General features: G+C 33.4%; 2 protein-coding genes across 7 annotated transcripts in view; one reads left to right on the forward strand and one right to left on the reverse strand.

The window, feature by feature from the left end:
* LOC127700808 (uncharacterized) overlaps window positions 1-12,609 on the reverse strand; it is a 33,525-nt gene extending 20,916 nt beyond the window's left edge. The window contains exons 1-3 of the mRNA XM_052204479.1: window positions 12,481-12,609; window positions 7,606-7,869; window positions 5,226-5,369 (exon numbers count right to left, since the gene is read on the reverse strand). Coding sequence (XP_052060439.1) covers window positions 5,226-5,369; window positions 7,606-7,869; window positions 12,481-12,541 — 469 coding nt within the window. The 5' untranslated portion in view covers window positions 12,542-12,609. The remainder of the gene's footprint in view (window positions 1-5,225; window positions 5,370-7,605; window positions 7,870-12,480) is intronic.
* Window positions 12,610-13,215: 606 nt separating this feature from the next.
* LOC127700800 (phosphatidylinositol-3-phosphatase SAC1-like) overlaps window positions 13,216-25,465 on the forward strand; it is a 30,895-nt gene continuing 18,645 nt past the window's right edge. The window contains exons 1-4 of one of the 6 annotated variants that reach the window (XM_052204454.1): window positions 13,216-13,287; window positions 20,625-20,722; window positions 22,814-23,013; window positions 25,079-25,228. In XM_052204454.1, coding sequence (XP_052060414.1) covers window positions 13,262-13,287; window positions 20,625-20,722; window positions 22,814-23,013; window positions 25,079-25,228 — 474 coding nt within the window. In that variant the 5' untranslated portion in view covers window positions 13,216-13,261. Of the gene's footprint in view, window positions 13,288-20,624; window positions 20,723-20,752; window positions 20,763-20,792; window positions 20,803-20,832; window positions 20,843-20,872; window positions 20,883-20,912; window positions 20,923-22,813; window positions 23,014-25,078; window positions 25,229-25,465 lie in introns of those variants that run through there. The other 5 variants (XM_052204455.1, XM_052204456.1, XM_052204457.1 and 2 more) reach the window with 5 other exon arrangements.

Genomic DNA, 25,465 nt, shown 5'->3' on the forward strand with positions numbered 1-25,465 from the left:
ATTGAAATATTTAAGCCGGGCATTGCAGGGCTTAAAGGAAGTACACCTAGCTTTGATTGGAAATTTTGTTCTGCAAATTGACTTAAACGGGTCAAGTCATGTTCTGACTTTAAAAAATCAGTCAAAAACTAAATTTATTGAAATTATTAAGTCAGGCATTGCCATTTGATATTAATGATAATGTATGGAAAAATCAATTAATAAACTCAACAGTGGCAGATTCAGAAGGGGGCTAAGAGGAAGAACACATAGCTTTGATTGGAAATTTTGTTCTGCAAATTGACTCAAACAGGTCAAATCATGTTCTGACTTAAAAGAGTCCGTCAAAAACTAAATGGATATGCATAAAATCTGGTTCATAATTTTTGAAAAGATGGAGAGATTAATGAGTCTATATTTTGTTATTCCGACTCACAAATGTCACTATGTGACAAATTTCGGGAATTTTTCTCTCCTTTTGACTGATTCCTATATGTTGTATGGGTGCCATAACTATCACTACAACATGTACAAAGTCAGCACATTCTAAGGGACGCCATCAAAAGACCAATGTAGGATAAAAAAACTTAAATCAAATAGTTTGGGGGTGGGGGTGGGGGTGGGGTTAAAGTTGCTGCAAGTTTTGTTTATCCAAAATCGATTTTACACAAATCCATATTGGTCAATCAATCTTTCCCAAATTAAGTTAAGAGGGGGGGTGGGTGGGTCAGTGAAAAAACTATGTGATGTGAATTAAGTTTTTTATCCTATATTGAACTTTTGATGTCGTCCCTAATGACTTGACCTATTACAGTATTTCTGTCTGAATTTTTTATGAATATTCTGTATTTACTAATTTAACTACATGTATGTTATTGCAAGTGTATTAATTAGCTTTGTTTATTACTTATATTAAACTAAACCTCTATTAATCAATTATCTTTACTCTGGTTATTGATTATATAAGAAAAAATCTGCCTATTACTATATGACTGTAATCTAAACTCTGATTGTTAACATCCTGGATTGCATATCTGCATGACCATTAAACTCATATGGTATACCCATTTTATTTGAGGATATAAAAGTATTGTTTTTTCAATATAACATTTTCAGACACATTGAATCTGTGAAGACAACTTTCAATTTGACTTTAGAAAATAAAGAGTTTGTAAGCAAAATGTTGGGGAAATTTAATTATAATTAAGAATGTTTAAAATTAGTTAAGAAAAAAGCCGACATTAATAATGTTAAAAAAAATTTGAGGAGAAAAAACATACAAATTCAGACCAAACATGGTGACTTTGTTGTCCTTCAAGAAGCCGTACATATAATCCATAATATTTTCACTGTTTTTTAAATACATGTAAAAGTTGAAAGATAACTATCTATTGATTTTTTTTTAAATAGCTTTTTTCACAACACTTATAACTTTGTAATTTATGTTCCATTGTACACTTGTTATTCTTAATATCCTTAAAAATTGTTGTTTGGGAACAAAATCTTGTCAGGGTTTCTTATGGTACTAGCATGACAAGGGCATTCATATTCTAAAATACTCTAAACATTAAAAAAAGTCAGTATTTTCAGATCATTCTGAGTCTTTCTGACATTATTAAGTCAGAACATTCAGACTTTTATAAGTCAGAACATTCTGACTTCCAATGTTCTTCTCACTTCTGTAGAAACAAAGACTATCTATGTCTCAAATAAGAGGTAAATGCTTCATGTGGCTAAGCATCTGGGGTAAGAATTATAGATGTGTAATTTGTGGGGAAAACAAATATGCCAAATTTTTTTTTTTTTTTCATATAGATTAGACCGTTGGTTTTTCCATTTGAATGGTTTTACACTAGTAATTTTTTGAGGCCCTTTATAGCTTGCTGTTTGGTGTGAGCCAATGCTCCGTGTTGAAGGCCGTACCTTGACCTATAATGGTTTACTTTTATAAATTGTAACTTGGATGGAGAGTTGTCTCATTGGCACTCATACCACATCTTCCTATATCCATGTAATTAATAAGATGTGATGCATGTGAGAGGAAAATAATACTGAATAGACAATTCTGTTTGCACAAACACTGATAAATATAATATGTAAAGGTGGTCTCTCAGCAGATTAAAATAAACAAGAAATAATTGTAACAGGATGCTGTTACGAAGTCTCCCAAACAAATTTAAGCTCCCATAATTCGTCATTCCCATGGTTGCCTGACATTGGGCAAGTTCCAGTACAAATTGGTTTTGTCTAGTAAAGTGATATGCATAAGTGACGCCTAGGGTTTGACCCTGCATGTCATTCAAATCGTCTTGAAATGACGAACAGGAATATCATATGGTTTACCTTTAGGGGTGGTGATCCAGAACATTTCAAAAAGGGGGATGGGGATGACCCCAATGGACTTCCCCTATATTTCATTTGATTTGTTTTATTGTCCTGTGCAAGAATGTATATGGTGTAGGGGTGGGGATCTCGACCGTTTACAAGTTTTCTCTCATGAGGGGGTGGGGTGACCCTCAGGGACTCCACCTTTATTTCATTTGATTTGTCTTATTGACCCTTACAAGAATATATATGGTTAAGGGGTGGGGATCCCGACCGTTTACAAGTTTTCACACAGGAGGGGGTGGGGGTGACCCCAAGGGACTTCCCCTATACTTCATTTGATTTGTTTTATTGTCCTATTCAAGAAAATATATGGTTTAGGGGTGGGGATCTCGACCGTTTACAAGTTTTCAAACAGGAGGGGTGACCCCCAGGGACCTCCCCAACATATCATTTGATTTGTTAAATTGTCCCATACAAGAATATATATGGTTTAGGGGTGGGGATCTCTACCGTTTACAAAATATAAGAACATTTGAAAATGACAGGGGGTGGGGGTAAACCTGGATTCTAGCCCGGTATATTTCACTCAAATCAATTTGACATTATAAAGAGGAATAGAGAAATGACAGGGATAGGGGTGATCCCTGGAGACTTGCCCTACATTTTATTTGATTTGTTTTATCATGTCCCATGACCATAAATGAAGACCAGGTGTGTGCATCACTTATTGTTCTCAAGTTATAACTTTAAAAATAAAAAAAAAAACCCTTGGGTTCTTTAGTTAAACCCCTCCCTTCCTTTTTCTTTTATTAAAATTTTTCCCATTTTCGTTTCATTATCATATCAATATTCACAATGATCGTTTTTCTCATAGGGAGAAACGAATCAGAAAAGTTAAAAAATCAGTTCGTGATTGAGTTTAAAAATAGAAAAATCACGTGACGATGTTCAGCTCGAAGCAATAATTTTACTTTTTAAATTGCACTGACTGGTTAATAATGTTAATATTGTTTAAGACAACACGAGTTATCTCCCGAAAATAACAATTCATTATCATAACAACATTTTCTGACCTGAACAAGTCAGAATTGTCAAACACCAGGTCATCTAAAAGACCACGCGTCCGTATTTACAGGTCGCGCGCCTTCATGAAACAGCAAAAAAATCACTTGCAAGGAACTTCTTTATAGGCAAAAAATATAAAAATGCCCATGAAAATACGGAGGTAATATGAATTACCTTTCTAAAAATGCCCACAATGACCTAGATTTTCACTAAAAATCGTAAATAATCAATATAATATTCAATGACTTCTCGTTCGAGACACTTCCAAAACAACGACTCTCAAACACGTGATCTCTTGCAAAAAACCACGTGATCGTATGTGTCGTAGATCGGCGGCAAATTCAAAATAACTTCTGGTTTGACGGACTCGAGTGAAAACTACGCAAAACAAAAATTGACGCGTACAGGTCAGAATTTCAAAACACTTTCTGACTTGAAGAAGTCATTTTATTCTGACTTGTTTATGTCAGAGCTCTGACTGTACAGTGACGCCACCAAAATTAAAACTTGATCTGTGTTTTGTGGTAATAAGCATTTTGTATAAGTTTCATAACATCTGGTTGAGGCAAACTAAAGTTAGAGAACGGAAACCAACTTCGGGACGTACGGACGGACGTACGGATGTACAGACGGATGAGGGGTAAAACTTAATGCCCCCTCCGCTACAGCGGGGGGATAAAAATAAACTAACAGTCAGGGCATACATTGCATGACAAATCATCACTTAAAGTTAAATATTGAACAGTTAATAAGAAATTCAAATTAATTGGTTTCACTTTTCCAGACTGAAGACAAAATATAGCAGCTGACATTTTTTCAGGCTCCAACTTTTTTGGACCCAGAGCATTATGGTATTGTTTGCAGATCCATCAGTGGTGAAGGTTGACAATGATAAAATGTGAAGATTGGTTGCAAAATAAATTACCTAATTTAATACAAAACTACATAGCATCCAATATATTTAATGCTTACAAAACTTGTCTTTTTATTAACTAATATTGCTGAATAAGACCCTTCAAATGAAAGGTGAAACATGCGGGGGTAAAAAATCAAAAGAATGATTAACTGTTATGGCTGCTTTTAACATTGATGGTTTGGGAAAACTTAAAATTTAAACTGTTGGTGATCGGTAAATTTCAGAATCCCGATGTTTTAACATGTTTACAGGAATTAAGCTCTACCAGTAACTTATTATTGGAACAAAAAGGCATGGAAGACCAGTCAAATATATGTTGAATAGGTTAGAAATCTTGACAAACAATTTTCTCATCAAAAAAGAAAGGTGCTTCTGTTCGTTGACAAAATTTATCACATCTAAATTTCATCACATTTTTAAGGTAAAATCCACCAAGATATCTTGATTAATATTAATAGCTATATATACCAAATATCAATAGCATAACATACATATCTATATTAAATTAGACCTAATCAACTCTGTTATAGGAAGTTATTATAAAATGTGCTGATTGATGACGCTGACAGGAATAGTAATACCAATGACATTTGTGGCAAGTGAGATAAAAATAATGATCCTAATCTAGATTTGAAAGACCACTATTGTGAGACATTGAAATGTATTCACATGTTTTCAGGAGTATAAAATATTCATATATAGCAGTGTTTTCCAAAAAGGTCTTTTATCACCATGGTTATGTGATGCTATATTGCTATAATGTGATGTTATCTGAAACTAATTTCTTATAGAAAGTGTTATGGATGACGCTATAGTTTCTAGAAACAAGGAAATATTTCATAATTTCCTGTTTACCAGGATGATATAAGACATTTCTGAGGACAGCACTGTATAAATTGACTGTTATATATTAGCAATTAAGTTTTAAAATTTATACCAGAATGAAAAGCAGTAAAATACAGGGAAAATCCATCATCCTGTCTGGAATAGTCACTGTGAAATGTCAAAGTTAGGTACTGTCCTGTCGTGTAAAATGCTCGCTTAGGTTCTTTTTCTCCACATATCTTGTTATGTTGTAAACCTAGAAAAAATCAAAGCATAACTGTCATATATAGTAATCTTGATAAATGTATACATATTTTCATTTCACATAGCTTTGCAAAATGACATATTGTATATATCTATTTCAAATTTGTTTTTCATCTAGTAAGTTCAATCAACAGGACAAGGGACCAAAAGTGTTCTTTACTTGACAGTTATATACATATATTATTTAGCTATATTTTAATTTACTAAAAACAAAGATGTCTATTTTAGAATAAGCTGCTTAATGTAAATAGACCAGTTAAAAGAAATCTGAGAAAAAAAGTGGACATAATGTGCTTAATTAACCACTGCATGATGTCAAGACAACACAAATATAAATACATATTGTGTAAAACAAGGTAGGAATAATACACATATGGTGCTTAATAAACAACTGTATGATGTCAAGACAATACACATACACATGCATATTGTGTAAAAAACAAGGTAGGAATATTACACATTAGATGACATTATGTGCTTAATAATTTTTAAATGCATCTGGTGATCTTTGCAGGTGATTCACTTTGAAATATCATTCCTTTTATTCAAGAGACATAATGTGACAGAGTCTTAATTCTAAGTATATTCAACCAGATCACCAAAAGTTATTCGCTTTCAAAATAATAGGTAAAACCGTGAGCTCTTGCTCACACTAATGATACTCCCACTTTAGGAATTATGTAAATATGAAGTTAATGAGCGATGAATCTGAAAACACATCACACTGTAAAGCATATGCTCATCCAAAACGTTGTCATTCTTATTCTTAAAATTTACCATGTATACTGTCATGACTGTCAAGTGTCAATCAACAATAAACTATGAAAGAAAAGTACAAATGTGCCCTACATGATGCACATTGTACTTACTATAACATACCTTTTAAAGTCATGTGAAACAAGTTTCTGGTGATTATAATGTTATGGAAATTGTTGAGCAAATTATACTTTTTTTTCAATTATGTTTCTTTTCCTTTGAACCTGCCCTGTGCCATTGCCAAATTTCTTATGTGAAGGTGTCATGGCTAAGGTTACTGCATACAGAAAAGCTTTCGTTGAATTTCAATTATAGTATAGGAAGACAATAATTAAAAAGCAGTACATTTCTAAAGATCTAAGGATAAAATAAAGCATTTTTTTTTAAAAGAAAGTCTTTGTCAAAGTTTATGGAAAAACTTAGCCATTCAAGAAGTGTGTGCCTGTCCAGGGTTGGAAGCCTTGATTCAGTGGTTGTTGTTCAATGCTGTGTCATTCCTGTCCAGGGTTGGAAGCCTTGATTCAGTGGTTGTTGTTCGTTGCTGTGTCATTCCTGTCCAGAGTTGGAAGCCTTCAGTGGTTGTTGTTCATTGCTGTGTCATTCCTGTCCAGGGTTGGAAGCCTTGATTCAGTGGTTGTTGTTCATAACTGTGTCATTCCTGTCCAGGGTTTGAAGCCTTGATTCAGTGGGTGTTGTTCATTGCTGTGTCATTCCTGTCCAGGGTTGGAAGCCTTGATTCAGTGGTTGTTGTTCCTTGCTGTGTCATTCCTGTCCAGGGTTGGAAGCCTTGATTCAGTGGTTGTTGTTCATTGCTGTGTCATTCCAGTCCAGGGTTGGAAGCCTTGATTCAGTGGTTGTTGTTCGTTGCTGTGTCATTCCTGTCCAGAGTTGGAAGCCTTCAGTGGTTGTTGTTCATTGCTGTGTTATTCCTGTCCAGGGTTGGAAGCCTTGATTCAGTGGTTGTTGTTCATAACTGTGTCATTCCTGTCCAGGGTTTGAAGCCTTGATTCAGTGGGTGTTGTTCATTGCTGTGTCATTCCTGTCCAGGGTTGGAAGCCTTGATTCAGTGGTTGTTGTTCCTTGCTGTGTCATTCCTGTCCAGGGTTTGAAGCCTTGATTCAGTGGTTGTTGTTCATTGCTGTGTCATTCCAGTCCAGGGTTGGAAGCCTTGATTCAGTGGGTGTTGTTCGTTGCTGTGTCATTCCTGTCCAGGGTTGGAAGCCTTGATTTAGTGGTTGTTGTTCCTTGCTGTGTCATATATGTTTTTCGTTCATCCGTATGTACATGAATCAGGGTGTTGGTTTTCTCGTTTGAATTGTTTTACATTTGTTATTTCAGGGCCTTTCATAGCTGACTACATGTATGCTGTATGGGTTTTGCTCATTGTTGAAGGCCATACAGTGACCTATAGTCATTTGGTCTTTTTTTTTATATTTACATATGTATGACAATTAAACTTTAAATGAAAATACCTGAAAGATGACTGTTTGATGTACTTGATCCATCATATAATTCAAGATAATCTTCACATGAGTATCCAAAGGAAATTCTAGATTCTTTTATGTCAATTTTTGTAAAATATATCATGATTCTCTTGTTTGTGGGAGCTTTTAATTTAAGTACACAGTTCATATTTCTGGAATAATGTGAATGTCGTGTCAGCTTTAACTTCGCTGTTTCAATTCTTTCTGTTTGCATACTAATTTCTCGGTTACAATTTTCATCCATGTAGAAATCTGAAATTAGATGAAACATAATAAATTATCAAATATGGTCAACTACCAGTAAACAGTTAGCATGGTTAGAGATGGTACTTAAAACAAATGATCTCTGGATAACAGTTGTACTTATTATTGTTGCAATAGTCATGATAGTGATTTGGTAGGCCTATATAAAGTGGGATGAAACTCTTTTCCATAAGCATGATAAGTGGGGCAATTTGGTAGAAAATGAGGCAAGTTGGTAGAAAGTTGGGGCGATTTGGCAATGGGGCGTGTTGTCATGGATTTGTCTCAACAATATTATTTTAAACAGCACTAAGTTAAAGAGTGTTCTTGCCATTAGGTACAGTACTACCTATGTCATTATCTGATAAATGGTGGTTTGTGGTTTGATTAATAAACAAGGTATTACAAACAATAAAATCACCAGTCAAGGGACTGGCTGATAGTATTTTTGTGGCAAAGTTAAATAGCTTACAGGTAATGTTGTGTCCAAGGTAAATTTTGTGTTAGTGTTTTGACAGAATTTGTGCATTTAATTACTGTGATAATAAAAAGGGAAAAAAGAAAGAAAATGAAATTAAATTAAATTAAATAGAAATGGTAGGTACAAAATGTATATACATAAACATCTAATTGAACAAGTTCGAAATAGCTAAATATGTCAATAGATCATTTGAATTTGAGATGTTGGGTTAGTATGATTGTATGAAAACTACTTATAGAAAAGGAGAACAGGAAATAAAGTCACAATAAAAATGAAAACATAAAAAAAATCATTTGCTGAATTAAATTTAAATTAAATTATCTGTGGGGCGCAGCTTGATATGACCACAGAGGACGAACCCTGAACAGTTGGGGCAAGTCTGGACACTACATTCAAGCTTGAAACAGATCTAAATTTGGATTGTGACTAAATATTTGACATAACATAGGTTTCTGACACAGAAGGAATGTGTTCGAAGAACTTTTAAATTTGAAATCAGACATTTACCAATTATGGTCTAATAACCAAAATCTAAATACATGGTTAGATTCAGCATATCAAAGAACATGAAGAACCCAAAGAATTCAATTTTTGATGAAATCAAATAAAAGTTTCAGTCATACCCTTTGGACCTTAATGTGGACCAATTTGAAAACGGGACCAAAATTTAAAAATCTGAACAGCTAAATACTTGGTTAGATTCAGCATATCAAAGGTCCCCAAGAATTCAATTTTTGTTGAAATCAAACAAAGTTTCATTTCAAACCTTAATGTGGACCAATTTGAAAACGGGCCCCTAAATCAAAAATCTAAATACACGGTTAGATTCAGCATATCAAAGTTCCACAAATATTCAATTTTTAATCAAATCTAACAAAGTTTATACATTTTTTAGTATAAGAAAAGTATTTTTTTGGCCACTTTTTGGTTCCTAATTTCTAAATGGTTACGGCCATGATAACCCCCAAAATCAATCCCAACTGTTCATTTTTGATATGGAACCTTGTGAAACAATTTCATAGAAATCCATAGACTTATACTCAAGTTATTGTCCGGAAATCTTTGTTTTTTATGCCCCTGTTTTGCCCCTAATTCCTAAACGGTTTGGGCAATAACCCCTTAGATCTCTCCCAACCTTCCTTTTGTGGTTTGGAACCTTGTGATACAATTTCATATAGGTCCATAAACTTATACTCAAGTTATTGTCTGGGTTTCGGACGACAAGGTCAGTCAAACTAAAAATGAATTGTGTGTTTCCTTTCTTTTTCACAAGATTTACTTTAGAAATTAAGTGAAATGTTAATAGTTTTTCATTTCTTTTCTTCTCTTACTTATGATTTTTAAAACTTAATATTGAACTTTTATTAGTAAATAAATGCAGTATCATTTTAAAACATTATTTTTTATTCAGATCAACAATTCTTTTCTTTGGATGATTTTTAATGTCATATTACATGTATTATTTCAAGATAGTAGACAACTGATCATGACAGGAAGAATAAAGGTCAAATTAAGCTATATGTATAGCTAGTTAATGTTATAAGTCTCTTGTGTATTGCTGTCTAAAGTTGACATCTTTGTGGACCAAATTTAAGTTTACCAATATAATCAGGGAAAGTTTATTAGTTGCAATTAATAATCATTGAAATGAAACAAACCATGTATTTTAAATTATTAACATGTGCTAATAAATCTCCTTCAATACCAAAATTAATCATTTTCTTTAGTAACCTGTTTCCAAAGCATATCAAAAGCCTTCTGAAAATCAATAATAAAAACACCAACAGCTATATCATCATCGATTCATGATCATGAATATACTTCTTAGCTAAAGTTTTATGTATTTAATTATCAAGTCTGATAAATTGTTGTAATGTGTTTTTAATTTTTGGAAAATGAAGTGACTCTGTAATCCATTTCAATATATAACTAATTTGCCAAAACAACCTTGAGATTACAGAAGCCAAGCTGCAAAAAAAAAATTCCTTTTCATGTCTTATAATCATGATAATTCATACATTCATTGGTTTTACTCACTCCAAGCTGACTACTTTATTTTAAAAAAAATACTTTTTTTTCATTATTAATCCACCAAAAACAATTAATACATGAAATCATACATCTATCAGTGAGATCAAAGACATCTTAATTATACCTAATCAGCATTCTAAATTACAGTTATTAAAAGTAATTCCCAATAAAAACAAATGTAACAAGGAAGCCAATACAATTAATAAAACAAAAACTTTTTATCATAAAAGTTGGAAAAACAAACTCTATCATGTGTCTATATATAAGGGAGAATGAACCCATGGCAAACTGACCAAGGGCAAACATGTAATATTAATTAAGACGAACAGACCAGTCCTATACCCTGTGGAACCCAGAGAACTGAACATTTGAAATAGTCTTATATCATTGTGTTATTATAATACCAGTATCAAACATTGCATTCCTTACAACAATGTACAATGTATTATTTCTTATATGTTGACATACATGTATTAACCAAATAGTTTATGATTTTATCATTTTCATCCTGATGGCACAGGCACTAGTCTCTGAAAAAAAATTTCCTATATAACTTAATATAACATTTACATCACATGGTACTGAACTCGTATTTTTGAAAAATGACAATTGGTCGCAACTTTCTTTATATTTTGATTCCTCAGTTATCTACCACACTAAAACGTATCATGCCATAGATCTACATTGATTTATCTACACAATGGTATATGACACACCTACCTTTGTTGTCAGAATCGTTTCGACATTTGTAGCAGGCCTCCCAAGTATGTCAACCATAATTATTTCATCTTCTCACAGCCCTTTGGAAATATAAGGTTCGCAGTAAGTTTTAGCGGGTAGACAACCGAGGAATCGAAATATTACAAAATTTCGTGCCCGATTGTCATTTTTCAATAAACTGTTATCACAGAGATATGTCTTGCTTTTTTGTAATTTTGATAATGCAAATTAAAATAGCAATACTTTAACATGTAAGTTATGCAAATATTCAAAGTCGATGAACCATGACTGAAGGTACATGGCTAAACAATCTCCATGGAATGAGATGTGCCAATGCTAATACAACAGCATACCAAATGCCATTGACTTATTATAAGTCGTTCCCTTTAAACAAACCTAAACACAAACATTAACTTGTAAACTATGTAAAAGTTTAAAAGTCAATGAACCATGATCAGGGGTGGGACTATATAATCACCATGGAAACGATACTTGCAAATGCCAATAAATTTGCATACCAAATATCATTGACTTTACATTAGCAGTTCATCTTAAACTGATCTAATCACAAACTAATACATGTAAACTAAGCAAAAGTTTCAAAGTCAATAGACCATGACTGAGGGGGCGGGGCCAAATATTCTCCATGGAAATGAGATGTGCTAATGCTTATACAACTGAACACCAATTAACATTGGCCTTCCACTAATGGTTCCCCTTGAACTGACCTAATCACAAACTAATACATGTTAACTTAGCAAAATTTTCAAAGTCTATAGACCATGACTAAGGGGGCGGAGCCAAATAATCTCCACGGAAATGAGATATGCCAATGCTTATACAACTGCATACCAAATATTATTGACCTACCGCTAGTGGTTCCCCATAAATTGACCTAATCACAAACTAATACATGTAAACTATGAAAAGTTTCAAAGTCAATAGACCCTGACTGAGGGGGCGGGGCCAAATAATCTCCAAGGTAATGAGATGTGCCAATGCTAATACAACTGCATACCAAATATCATTGACCTACCACTAGTGGTTCACCATGAACTAGACCTAATCACAAACTAATACATTGTTGACGCCGTCTCGGTCGCCGCCGTTGCAGATGCCAGAAACAGCATACCTATGTCTTGCTTTTTGACTCCGTCAAGGCGAGACAAAAATGCGAGGTTAAATACCTTGTGTTATATTACATGTATTAAGGTATATAGGAAAAAAAATCAGAATTCAGAGACAAGTGCCAGGTGAGGGTATCAGGTTGTTCCTGAGGAGTCTATTTACGTTCAAGACATCATAAATGACATAATTATTTGGACTTATTAAGTTATTTGGAATAAACATATTGTACAAACAAAAGTGTTTCTACTTTCAATACTTACACTTAGAACTATAAGATCCAAGAACAAATGGAAGTGAAAAAACTGTCAAATACCAGAACATTTTGTATGTCTATATACTAAGATATAAATTATGTTCTCTATAAATAAAGTCGTTCTCTGGCCGGAACTTCAAATGATGTCATTTAATAAATTATGTATTGCAGCTCCGGAGAAGTTTTTTTATTGATAAAAATATCGTCATTTAATATATTTCTGACAGACATTGGTCAAATGATACAATGAAAACGGAAATATTTCATTACTGTAAATAAAACTTTATGGAACAGCCTTCCAAACCATTTCAGGACTGAAAATAGTTTTTCATATTTTAAAAGTGTTGTTCAGTCCTGGAACGGTTTGGAATGTCGCTGTTCTGTTTGCAGATAATTCTTGAGATGTTTAGTATTTATGTTGCTTTTGGTTGCTCTGGTCTAGCATGTTTTATTTCATTTTAAATTTGTTGCTAAATTTTTATTGCATGCTATGTTAGTGAGATTTAACTTCGTATAACAGGTTGTTTTATATGTCAAATTAGACTGTTTTTATGTTATGTATATGTTTTTATATTCGGTCAAAAGCTCCTTAGAGCTTGTGTTGTGTCTTTTAACTTATGCCGAATCAAAATAAAGTTTTCTTATCTTAACTTATCTTATCCTTGTGTCATACCCAACTAGAAAAATCATCGTAAATTTGAACAAGAATGAAATTTATATTTTCATTAATTTAGCGTTCAAGGGGAGACAATACATAACTGTCACGTCAGGCGATCACACCAGTGACCATGTCTGTCCACGATTCATTAACTCTGTATGTAAATGTTAATCTATACAGAAAACAAATGCTAGAAAATGTATTGATTGAAAAATATCATAGAGCTCATATAAACCGTGATTTTTTTTTTATATTATTTTTCGAATCACAGTCATTCTCAATATCTGAATAAGTTATCAATAAGTCGCGATCATCACTCTGGCCATGAGACATTATCATACTTGAGAAAAACGGCTATCTAGTATTATTGCAAAGTCAAACAATTGTCAACTCGTACTTCAGAGAGTACCATTCCATTAAAATCGAAATTGGAATATCGTATATTCAATCTTTTATGAGTGTTTGAGAGTTGAATCATTTGATGGTAAATACTATTTAACCCTCTTGCTGCCGAGTTTTTTTCTTGCTTTGTCGCGCCAAAAGCATCTTGACGTTTCATATCTGTGACGTTGCAAAACTTGTGCCTCTCTGTAGAACAGCGCTTTCCCGCCGTTCATAATTTTTCCCGCGTCAATGTAGCCGTAATTATGAAAAGTGATGTAAAAGTAGTTTTATGAAAACTATGGCTCTAAAATTGTTATAAACGATGTTTTTAATACAACATTATTTAAAAAAAAAACTTTTAACCTTGAAATATAGTTTTTTTTATCTTTCTTGTCTTTAAAAAAAATGAAAATAATATACCCATTGCTACTAGCTTTATAAGCGCTTTTGTTTTATCTTTGTCAAGTGAAATGCATAACTGATTCTTAACCACCTCTAAAATACTAAAATATATTTATCCTTGTTATCCGATTAGCTTAGTAAACCTTGTTATAATTGATAAATACCGTAAAAAAATCTCTCAAATAATTATATAAACAAAACAACGGCACCCAATGAAAATAAAAATAAAAACAATGCGTGTACAAATAAAAATAAATAAAAACTCTGAGCAGCCGATTCTATGAACTACTTCTTGTTGTAAAGTATCAAACGTGTCAGATTAAAATTTTCATTCCAAGCTGGCCTTGTTTCGGTAGGCGAGGAAATAATTTTTATAGACGTTATTATTCATATTCATTTTGTTATTTTTTAATCATGTTAATTATTATTTTGTTGACCACTTAAGGCTCAAAATTTTAGAGAAATGTTTGAAAATACGAGGGAAGAAATTCTCTAAAATTAATTTCTATTGTCTACAAGAGAACATGAATCAATAACCATTCCTTTTCATTTTCTATGATGAAGTACACACTGTAATTGGCATACACAAAATATCTATTAAAATCTGTTGATTGATAAATTGTTCTCTTCTCAACGTTCAGGGGCAAGTATTTCATGCAATATTAAGGACGTCTGAAATTTAATGTACAATAAATATGTTGCTCAGTGGGTCCTACAAAGTAAAATATCTGTGATGAATGGCTGAAAATTGAGGTTCCCACTGGGAAAGGATTATGTGTAGGATAGGAAAAGAAATCATTGGGTCACCTACTACATGTACTAATTTAACATCCCAATTTCGAATGAAAATAAATATTTTTAGATTAGTGCTTCAATGATGAATTGGGTATAAAATGTATTGAAATATCGTATGGCAATACAAGTATATCGGGTAACATTTGTGTACTTTTACAAAAAAAATCTTCACTGAGAATTCAATCGTGGCATTTGAGCCCTAAAGACATTTTCAAGTTCTCTTAAATAAAGCGTGTATTGTGAATATTAATATTTCGCGTAATCAAGTGAAACAGTTATCTTTTCTATGATTATTTATTAGGAATGCGATTATTATATGAGATATTCTGATTGAAAGATGTATGAAAAAAACGTTTAACAATTTTCTCGAAATCATGCAACATTTTACATGAAAATGACGAACTAGATAATTAGTAAACACTTTAAATAAGTAGGTATTATAGTACTATTAACAAGCTTACGATCCTGTATCATTTTTTGACATCCGTTTTAAGTATATTATTCAGTTTGCTTCATTCCCGCCAAAATAGTCCTTTTGGCGCCGTCTTTTGACGTTGTCAGTGCCCCTCAGTATTGTGACGTTACCATGGACCTTTGACGTTCTACACAATCAACAAGATTTGTGTGTAGAAGCCATAAATGTCCCTTTGGCAGCAAGAGGGTTAAAAACAATAAATCTATCCTAACGTTCTAGTGTAATAAGGCAAAAAAAAAATGTCAGTTTTAGGTTACATCATAAATAAAATAGGGTAGGTAGGTTGGTAATTCCATCATTTTTTTTTTTGCGACATGAATTTGAGTTGTGCTTTCTGTCTTGGCGTGGTCCCAGTTGTCCATTGGCAGAGTTTACCCATATAAATAATGGGATTATTTTCCTTGGTTACTGGTTGAAAAAAAATGGCAGAAAAGTCTTTATTTTATCACACGAGTCATGAGTTTCCTTAAAACAGCTGCCATCATGGACATATTCACGATTACATGTATGAACATTGGGATGTATCAGGCAATTGATTAAATTTATTGGCAACTTAAAACTTTGCTTTTGACATGAGTTCAGTAATTTTTCACTTTAAGACAGAATTAAAATGACTTGGGGTCGGTCAGGTAATCGTAAACAGACATATATTTCTTTTATTTTACCTAACCAATCATGATTTATTCTTAGCATCAAAGGTGTGCACTTGTTGCTGAATTGATGGAGTTTATATTTGTTAATAAATCATAATCAATCTCAACAATCAAGTATTTTTACTGAGTGGTTATTTTTGTTCAATCATATCTATCGTAACAATCAAGGGTTTGCATTTTAGTGCAGTGTTCCCTTCTGCCCAAAATAGAAGGGCGGCCCACCCTTGGTGCCCTTACTCTGCCCTTCTGCCCTTCAAAGCAAAAAATTGCACCCTTCTGCTGTTTCAACAATAAACTTTATAAAATTTCATGTCTATCAGCATTTCCGGTAAAAATTGTTACCTGAGCTGCTTGTCTAAACAACTAATTAATTGACGATGACATATAATTAGATACAATAAAGCTTTGGCTATTTTATCACCTCTGTTGAAGATTGGCTTCTGCTAATTAGGTGATTGAAGATAATTGAACAAATACTAGACATGCTAGATATTTAATGCAAAAGGAAATGTCATGTGCTCCATTTTATAAATTGTTTTTGTACAACGTGTACACTTGAAAAACTTTATTTAAGTTTGTTTAGTGAGGATAAAATAAATCACATAGCTTGTTAAACAATGTTTAAGGCATATTAATAGACTTAATTGGAAAAGGCAGTAAATATTCAGTTTATTTTTCTGTTGTCTGATATAAAAATTGTATTTTGAACATCAATGTGATTGCATCACTTCCTGACTTATCTCTTATATTATAATACTCCTTACTAAGGAGCACTTTGATGTGCATACTAGACCTACCGTAGGAACTCGCTTATTAGTCGGAAAATTGGGAGTAAAATTCCTAATCCAGAGAGGGGTACCGACTAATAGACGAGATCCAGCGACCTGAGGAAAAATCCAAGCTCGAGAAAAGTGGTCAGGAGTGAATTTCCTGGTCAAAACTACGTTGGTGATTGCCAAACCTACATAAATTCCTTAATAAAAAGTTTTTGTTGAAAATAAATGACTACAATACTGTCTTTGTGTTTTATTTGTTCTTTGTAAACTTTTTTCTGTCAATTCGTGTTGAATTTCCGACTGTTTCCGGTTTGTGTATTGATTTTCATGGTCAGATGGTTTGTGCATAAACCCAAAAGAAAGAGCCAAGAACCAAAAATGAAAACGAGATAACAATGTACCAACTATGTGAAAGGATATTTTCAGCGGAGTTATTGTGTCATTATTGTGATATCATGATATCAATTCAATACTTATAAATCATACAATAATCAAAAATAATTTTAAGATTCATTCCCAAGATCAAAATATCATTCATTATTAAAATGTCTCAGGTAAACACAAAAATTACAAAATTGATTGACAAGCCAATATAATCCATTGATAACCCCTTATTAAGAGACAAAAGGTTGTATTCACTAAAGGTGTGAAAAATATCAGTGATAGGTGAACAGATGACACTAATGAGTTAGGGTTATTTTAATATGAAGTTGATTAGCTTCACTTAATTTTTTTTAATCCTTTAATCATCACAATATAATACGAATAAGAATTTAACACAGAGTTATGTGTGCTGTGAAAAATATTGATTGACTTTTAATTTGTTCAGGTTCATATTGGTTTATGTTCGCTTTTCTCAAACAATAGGTTGTTAGTTATACCCTACAAAATCATTGATGCATTACGTAAACAACACATGGCTAATCAAACAGTGAACAAAACAACAGGAATGAATACATCTTTATTATTAACAGCAATATAAATTATCATAATCAACATCAACTAAATTCAAACCAAACAAACATTCATGCAGAAAATGAATATAATTCCTGGATTTGCATTGGTTTTACCGGCATTCATGAACTGTCAGCTGCAAAAAAAATGTCCTTGGCCGACTTATACGAGGGCCAAGACTAAATCCTTAGAATTTGGAGCTGAAAAGGGCAACCGACTAATAGTCGGATCGACTAATAGGCGAGTTTCTACGGTACTTGCTTGTAACATTAAAATAAATAATTGTCAGTATACAATATTTGCATGTATTCACAAATAATTTAACTGTAACTGTAATAATAATATTTTGTGAAGCAATTTAAATTGTCTGTTCATTTATATAGTTTGGTATATACATTGTATATATAAATATATCCGTACCAATTATAACATTGAAAATTCTGATGTTTTAGTTTTTTTTTCACCATTATTATGTGTCTTGCTTCATTTTTAGCTCACCTGGCCAGAAGGGCCAAGTGAGCTTTTCTCATCACTTGGCGTCCGTTGTCCGGCGTCGTCGGCGTTAACTTTTTACATTTTGAACTTCTTCTAGAGAACCACTGAATGGAATGAAACCAAACATGGCATGAATGTTCCTTATGAGGTGCTGACCAAGTGTTGTTACTTTGTAGCCAATCCATCATCCAAGATGGCCGCCAGCGGGAGACTTAGTTTAACATAGGACCCTATGGGAAATGCATACAAATGACTTCTTTTAGAGAACCACTGAATGGAATGAAACCAAACATGGCATGAATGTTCCTTATGAGGTGCTCACCAAGTGTTGTTACTTTGTAGCCGATCCATCATCCAAGATGGCCGCCAGCGGGGGACTTAGTTTAACATAGGACCCTAAGGGAAATGCATACAAATGACTTCTTTTAGAGAACCACTGAATGGAATGAAACCAAACATGGCATGAATGTTCCTTATGAGGTGCTGACCAAGTGTTGTTACTTTGTAGCTGATCCATCATCCAAGATGGCCGCCAGCGGGGGACTTAGTTTAACATAGGACCCTATGGGAAATACATACAAATGTCTTCTTTTAGAGAACCACTGAATGGAATGAAACCAAACATGGCATGAATGTTCCTTATGAGGTTCTGACCAAGTGTTGTTACTTTGTAGCCAATCCATCATCCAAGATGGCCGCCAGCGGGGGACTTAGTTTAACATAGGACCCTATGGGAAATACATACAAATGTCTTCTTTTAGAGAACCACTGAATGGAATGAAACCAAACATGGCATGAATGTTCCTTATGAGGTGCTGACCAAGTGTTGTTACTTTGCAGTCGTTCCATCATCCAAGATGGCCAACAGCAGGGGACTTAGTTTAACAAAGGACCTATGGGAAATACATACAAATGTCTTCTTTTAGAGAACCACAGAATGGAATGAAACCAAACATGGCATGAATCTTCCTTATGAGATGCTGACCAAGTGTTGTTACTTTGCAGCCGATCCATCATCCAAGATGGCCGCCAGCGGGGGACTTAGTTTTACATAGGACCCTATGGGAAATACATAAAAATGTCTTCTTTTAGAGAACCAATAAATGGAATGGAACCAAACATGGCATGAATGTTCCTTATGAGATGTTGACCAAGTGTTGTTACTTTGCAGCCGATCCATCATCCAAGATGGCCGACAGAGGGGGACTTAATTTAACATAGGACCCTATGGGAAATTCATACAATTGTCTTCTTTTAGAGAACCACTGAATGGAATTGAACCAAACATGGCATGAATGTTCCTTATGAGTTGTTGACCAAGTGTTGTTACTTTGCAGTCGATCCATCATCCAAGATGGCCGCTAGGGGGGGGGGGGGGCTTAGTTTAACATAGGACCCTATGGGAAATACATACAAATGTTTTCTTTTAGAGTACCACTGAATGGAATGAAACCAAACATGGCATGAATGTTCCTTATGAAGTGCTGACCAAGTGTTGCTACTTTGTTGCCGATTTACTGTTCAAGATGGCCACCAGGATATTTTATTAAATAACGGGACCAATATTAATCAAAATTTGGCCTCAATCATTATTGGGGTATCTGTTATGATTTTTATCTATCTTTACATGATTTCTAAAACCAAAGTAGAGTCAGGTGAGCGACACAGGCTCTTGAGAGCCTCTAGTATAATAATGTGATAAAACTTGGAAATGTAATAAAAAATTATGCTTAAAATATGGCCTCAAGCTATCCTAGAAATATTGAAATTTGTTTTCAGGGGATGTGCTAACAACCCACTTTAATATGTTAAATTTGTTAAAATGCTTTATATTTCCTAATTTTATAGGTACATTTCTATAGGAAGAGATTTATTAGAATTGTTATTATTTTTGGCAATAATTTTACTTTGCACAAGTGCCCTAAAAATCTGAATGATTGTGCTAAAGTGCCCTTTAGGTCAACTAGCACCCTTCTGCCCTGAGATTCAAGCTGGAACACTTACATAGTGAGTTGATATTTTGATATTTTATCAATTCCATTTACAAAGACGATCTTCAAAAGGATAAAATAATAGACCTCAAAAGATTAAGAAATAATATAATCAATTAATCAAAGTAAGGTTTTAAAAAGTAACATATTTTAATTTTATAAGTTTGGTTGATCTTGATACATTATAGACATGATAGATTTAAATATGCACATGTAAATGAATCATGCACAGTGCCAGATGTACATGGTAGATAGTAGAAGTATACCAACCTCTATGTTATGATGCCCATATAGATCCTAATGGCTCCCGTTCTGATATTTCACATATTAAGCCTTGATGGGCAAAATATCAGAACCGGAGGAATTAAAGGATCCAATTTTTATAAGATTCATCTACAATATACTAACTGGACGTGTGTTATGATCACATATAAATACTTGGTTGTCAAAAAGCTTTTTTACAAGACTTTAAAACAATTACAGTAAATCATGAACTATTTCAATGTTTTTTGTTCACATTGGGTTGATGTTTTCTTAAGTACATGTTAAACATTATTATTTTTTTCAGACATATTACTGCAGACAAGTTTTATGTAGAACCAAAAGATTCAAAAGAGAGTGAGATACTAGTAATTGACAGAGTTTCACAGGAAATAAGTCTACAAGGTACATAAGTAACGTAAGAAGGTAGAAATAAGTCTACAAGGTACATAAGTAATGTGAGAAGGTAGAAATAAGTCTACAAGGTACATAAGTAACGTAAGAAGGTAGAAATAAGTCTACAAGGTACATAAGTAATGTGAGAAGGTAGAAATAAGTCTACAAGGTACATAAGTAACGTAAGAAGGTAGAAATAAGTCTACAAGGTACATAATAAATGTAAGAAGGTAGAAATAAGTCCACAAGGTACATAATAAATGTAAGAAGGTAGAAATGTATGAGTTTGACATACAAAAGAAATGTATGGCACCTTGTAAACTGACCTTATTATTTGTTGTGCTAGTTAAGAGACTTAAAGAACAATCTACACATTGATATTGATGATTTAAGTCCATGTTTTTAAAACAGTAATGATCCTAGCAATGTTTTGTATGAATTTGGGGTTCTTTATTGAGTCTGAAAACTGATGAAAATAAGATGGAAATAAATATATTGATTAACAAATGTACATGGTAAAATATTTGCGTTTGATATACCAGGGCTGAAACAATAGGCCTTCCTAGCTGTATAATTCAATTTTCAATTAAATGGTCGTCATGGTCATGGTTTGAATTATATATTTTAATATGATTTCTTGAATTTCTACGTGAATCAGAATCAAATTGAAATCTGGCTTCAAAATATTGAACATGGAAAAATATTATGATGTGTCTAAATGATGGTTATTTCGTTCTCCATTAATCTTTAATATAAAACATCACAGATATCTATGGATGCATAGTTATTATACCCCACGCAACGAGTTGCAGAGGGTATAATGTTTTTGACCCGTCCGTCCGTCCGTCTGTCCGTTCGTCAGTCCGTCAGTCCTGTTTCTTGTCATCGCAACTCCTCTCAAACCACACAACAGAATTTCACGAAACCTTTTTAGATAATAAGGACATACTATGTAGTTGTGCATATCAACAGGAAATTGCGATTCAATTTTTTTTTCTAGGAGTTACGCCCCTTTGAACTTATTTACTTTAATGTATTACTGCAACAGTTTGTCATCGCAACTCCTCTGATATACCACAACAGAATTTCATGAAGCCTTTGTAGATAATAAGGACATACTATGTAGATGTGCATATCAACAGGAAATTACGGTTCAATTTTTTTTCTAGGAGTTACGCCCCTTTGCACTTATTTGCTTCAATGTACTATGCAACAGTTTGTCATCACAACTCCTCTGATACCACACTACAGAATTTCATGAAACCTTTTTAGATAATAAGGACATACTATGTAGATGTGCATATCGACAGGAAATTACGGTTCAATTTTTTTTCTAGGAGTTACACCCCTTTGAACTTATTTACTTTAATGTACTACTGCAACAGTTTGTCATCGCAACTCCTCTTATACCACACAACATAATTTCATGAAACCTTTTTAGATAATAAGGACATACTATGTAGATGTGCATATCAACAGGAAATTACGGTTCAATTTTTTTTCTAGGAGTTACGCCCCTTTGAACTTATTTACTTTAATGTACTACTGCAACAGTTTGTCATCGCAACTCCTCTGATACCACACAACAGAATTTCATGAAACTTTTTTAGATAATAAGGACATACTATGTAGATGTGCATATTGACAGGAAATTATGGTTCAATTTTTTTTCTAGGAGTTACACCCCTTTGAACTTATTTGCTTCAATGTACTACTGCAACAGTTTGTCATCACAACTCCTCTGAAACCACACAACAGAATTTCATGAAACTTTGTAGATAATAAGGTCATACTATGTAGATGTGCATATCGACAGGAAATTATGATTCAATATTTTTTCTAGGAGTTACGCCCCTTTGAACTTATTTGCTTCAATGTCTTCTGCAACAGTTTTTCATCGCAACTCCTCTGAAACCACACAACATAATTTCATGAAACTTTGTAGATAATAAGGACATACTCTGTAGATGTGCATATTGACAGGAAATTATGATTCAATTTTTTTTTCTTACACATATTTTATTTCTCCAATGACAATGTGAGGACGTGGGGTATGTGAGCGTGCTCACTAAGGTTCTTTAATTATTTATGTGTTTTCAGGAAATGCTGAGATACCTCCTGCTGTGACAAAGTCAATATGGGGAATCTTTGGTATCATACGATTAACAGCAGGACCCTATCTTATTGTGATTACCAAGAAAGAGAAAGTTGGAGAGATATGTGGACATGCAGTATGGAAAGTTACAGATACAGAAATGCTTTCATATAAAAGAACTACTTTACATCTTACAGAGAAACAGGTAACAATAGAAATAAATGTTGGTTGTCATTTTTAGCCAAACTTGCTTGTTATTCAACGTCATATTATAAGCCTAGTTTTAATTTGTTCAACCCAGTTTATCATATACCGGTAATGAATGCTGTCCTGCATTCTGGGTGTCTAGGCATCAAAACTTTTGTTTCGAGACAAAATCTTTTGAGCCATAAAGAATATTTTTACCATGGGAGATAAAGACCCCGATAATGATTTTGGGGTCAATACGTCAAAGTTCAAAGTTACAGCAGCTATTGATAGACTGAAATTTTTGTCTCGCCTTGACAGAGTCAAAAAACGAGACATAGGTATGCTGTTTCCGGTGGCGGCGGTGTCAACAATGTATTAGTTTGTGATTAGGTCTAGTTCATGGTGAACCACTAGTGGTAGGTCAATGATATTTGGTATGCAGTTGTATTAGCATTAGCACATCTCATTACCTTGAAGATTATTTGGCCTCACCCCCTCAGTCAAGGTCTATTGACTTTGAAACTTTTCATAGTTTACATGTATTAGTTTGTGATTAGGTCAATTTATGGGGAACCACTAGTGTTAGGTCAATGATATTTGGTATGCAGTTGTATACGCATTGGCATATCTCATTTCCATGGAGATTATTTGGCTCCGCCTCCTTAGTCATGGTCTATAGACTTTGAAAATTTTGCTAAGATAACATGTATTAGTTTGTGATTAGGTCAGTTCAAGGGGAACCATTAGTGGTAGGCCAATGTTAATTGGTGTTCAGTTGTATAAGCATTAGCACATTTCATTTCCATGGAGAATATTTGGCCCCGCCCCCTCAGTCATGGTCTATTGACTTTGAAACTTTTGCTTAGTTTGCATGTATTAGTTTGTGATTAGATCAGTTTAAGATGAACTGCTAATGTTAAGTCAATGATATTTGCATTTGTAAGTAAAGTTTCCATGGAGATTATATAGCCCCACTCCTGATCATGATTCATTGACTTTGAAACTTTTACATAGTTTACAAGTTCATGTTTTTGTTTAGGTTTGTTTAAAGGGAACGACTTATAATAAGTCAATGGTATTTGGTATGCAGTTGTATTAGCATTGGCACATCTCATTCCATGGAGATTGTTTAGCCATGTACCTTCAGTCATGGTTCATTGACTTTGAATATTTGCATAACTTACATGTTAAAGTATTGCTATTTTAATTTGCATTATCAAAATTACAAAAAGGCTAGACATATCTCTGTGATAACAATTTATTTATGTAATGGCTGCTTCTGTTCATGATAATGAACTTTCAGTGTAATGGATCATGATTCATATATCTTCAAAAATTTAAAATCAGCAGAATTGAGGGTTTTAATTTAGTTTTGGATATTCTTAAATCCAGATACATTTCCAGCTTATACTATTCACCTTGACTAATGTTAATCCCCAAAATTAGTGCTGTCTCCATTACAGATTCAGTATATATTAAACAAAAGTATTTTCATTATAAAATTCATAAGTGTTTCTCGTTTCTCGTTTTTTATATAGATTAGACCGTTGGTTTTCCCGTTTGAATGGTTTTACACTAGTAATTTTTGGGGCCCTTTATAGCTTACTGTTCGGTGTGAGCCAAGGCTCCGTGTTGAAGACCGTACTGTGACCTATAATGGTTTACTTTTATAAATTTTGACTTGGATGGAGAGTTGTCTCATTGGCACTCATACCACATCTTCTTATATCTATATCATAGCCAGGAGTTATGCCTCATATTGAAGGAAACACCTTTAAATTTGTTGTAAGATATATAGGAGTTCGGAAACATTGTATTGCATTTGCCAACTTTTTCCTTGTTTGTTTAATGTTTTCAGTCTATTGTTTTCTTGTAATATTTACTTTTTGTACGAATATGTTGAATGCTGAGAAATGTCTTTAAAAATTTGACATCGAATTGGTTACTTTAATGAATATTTGTTAAATAAAAGGCATGCAATTGGTTAATGCATATCTGTTAACATATCTATGTAGCTGGTAAATGAATATCTGTATTCATATCAATGTTATTAGTTAATGAATATTTATAATTTATTCCAGACCACAGACAATAAGACATATGTCAACTTGGTAGAGCATTGTTTAAAGACAGAAAGTTATTATTTCTCAACTACCTATGATCTCACACACAGTCTTCAAAGATTGAGTAACACAAGTTCTGACTTTGTTAGTATGCCGCTTCACGAGAGAGTAAGTTACCTCCTTATATATATACAATGATAAAGTATCCTGACTTTGTTAGTATGCCACTTCACGAGAGAGTAAGTTACCTCCTTATATATATACAATAATAAAGTATCCTGACTTTTTAATTTCTTTTCATGAACAGGTAAGGGGGACTTGTAAAAATATTTCATATTAATTCTTGTCCATGGAATAGCTCCTACATTTCTTCTCAGGTCCTCTTTAAACTTGTATAAAGGTTTC

This window comes from Mytilus californianus, unplaced genomic scaffold (assembly GCF_021869535.1).
Source record: "Mytilus californianus isolate M0D057914Y unplaced genomic scaffold, xbMytCali1.0.p SCAF_5, whole genome shotgun sequence".
NCBI classification, from domain to species: domain Eukaryota; kingdom Metazoa; phylum Mollusca; class Bivalvia; order Mytilida; family Mytilidae; genus Mytilus; species Mytilus californianus.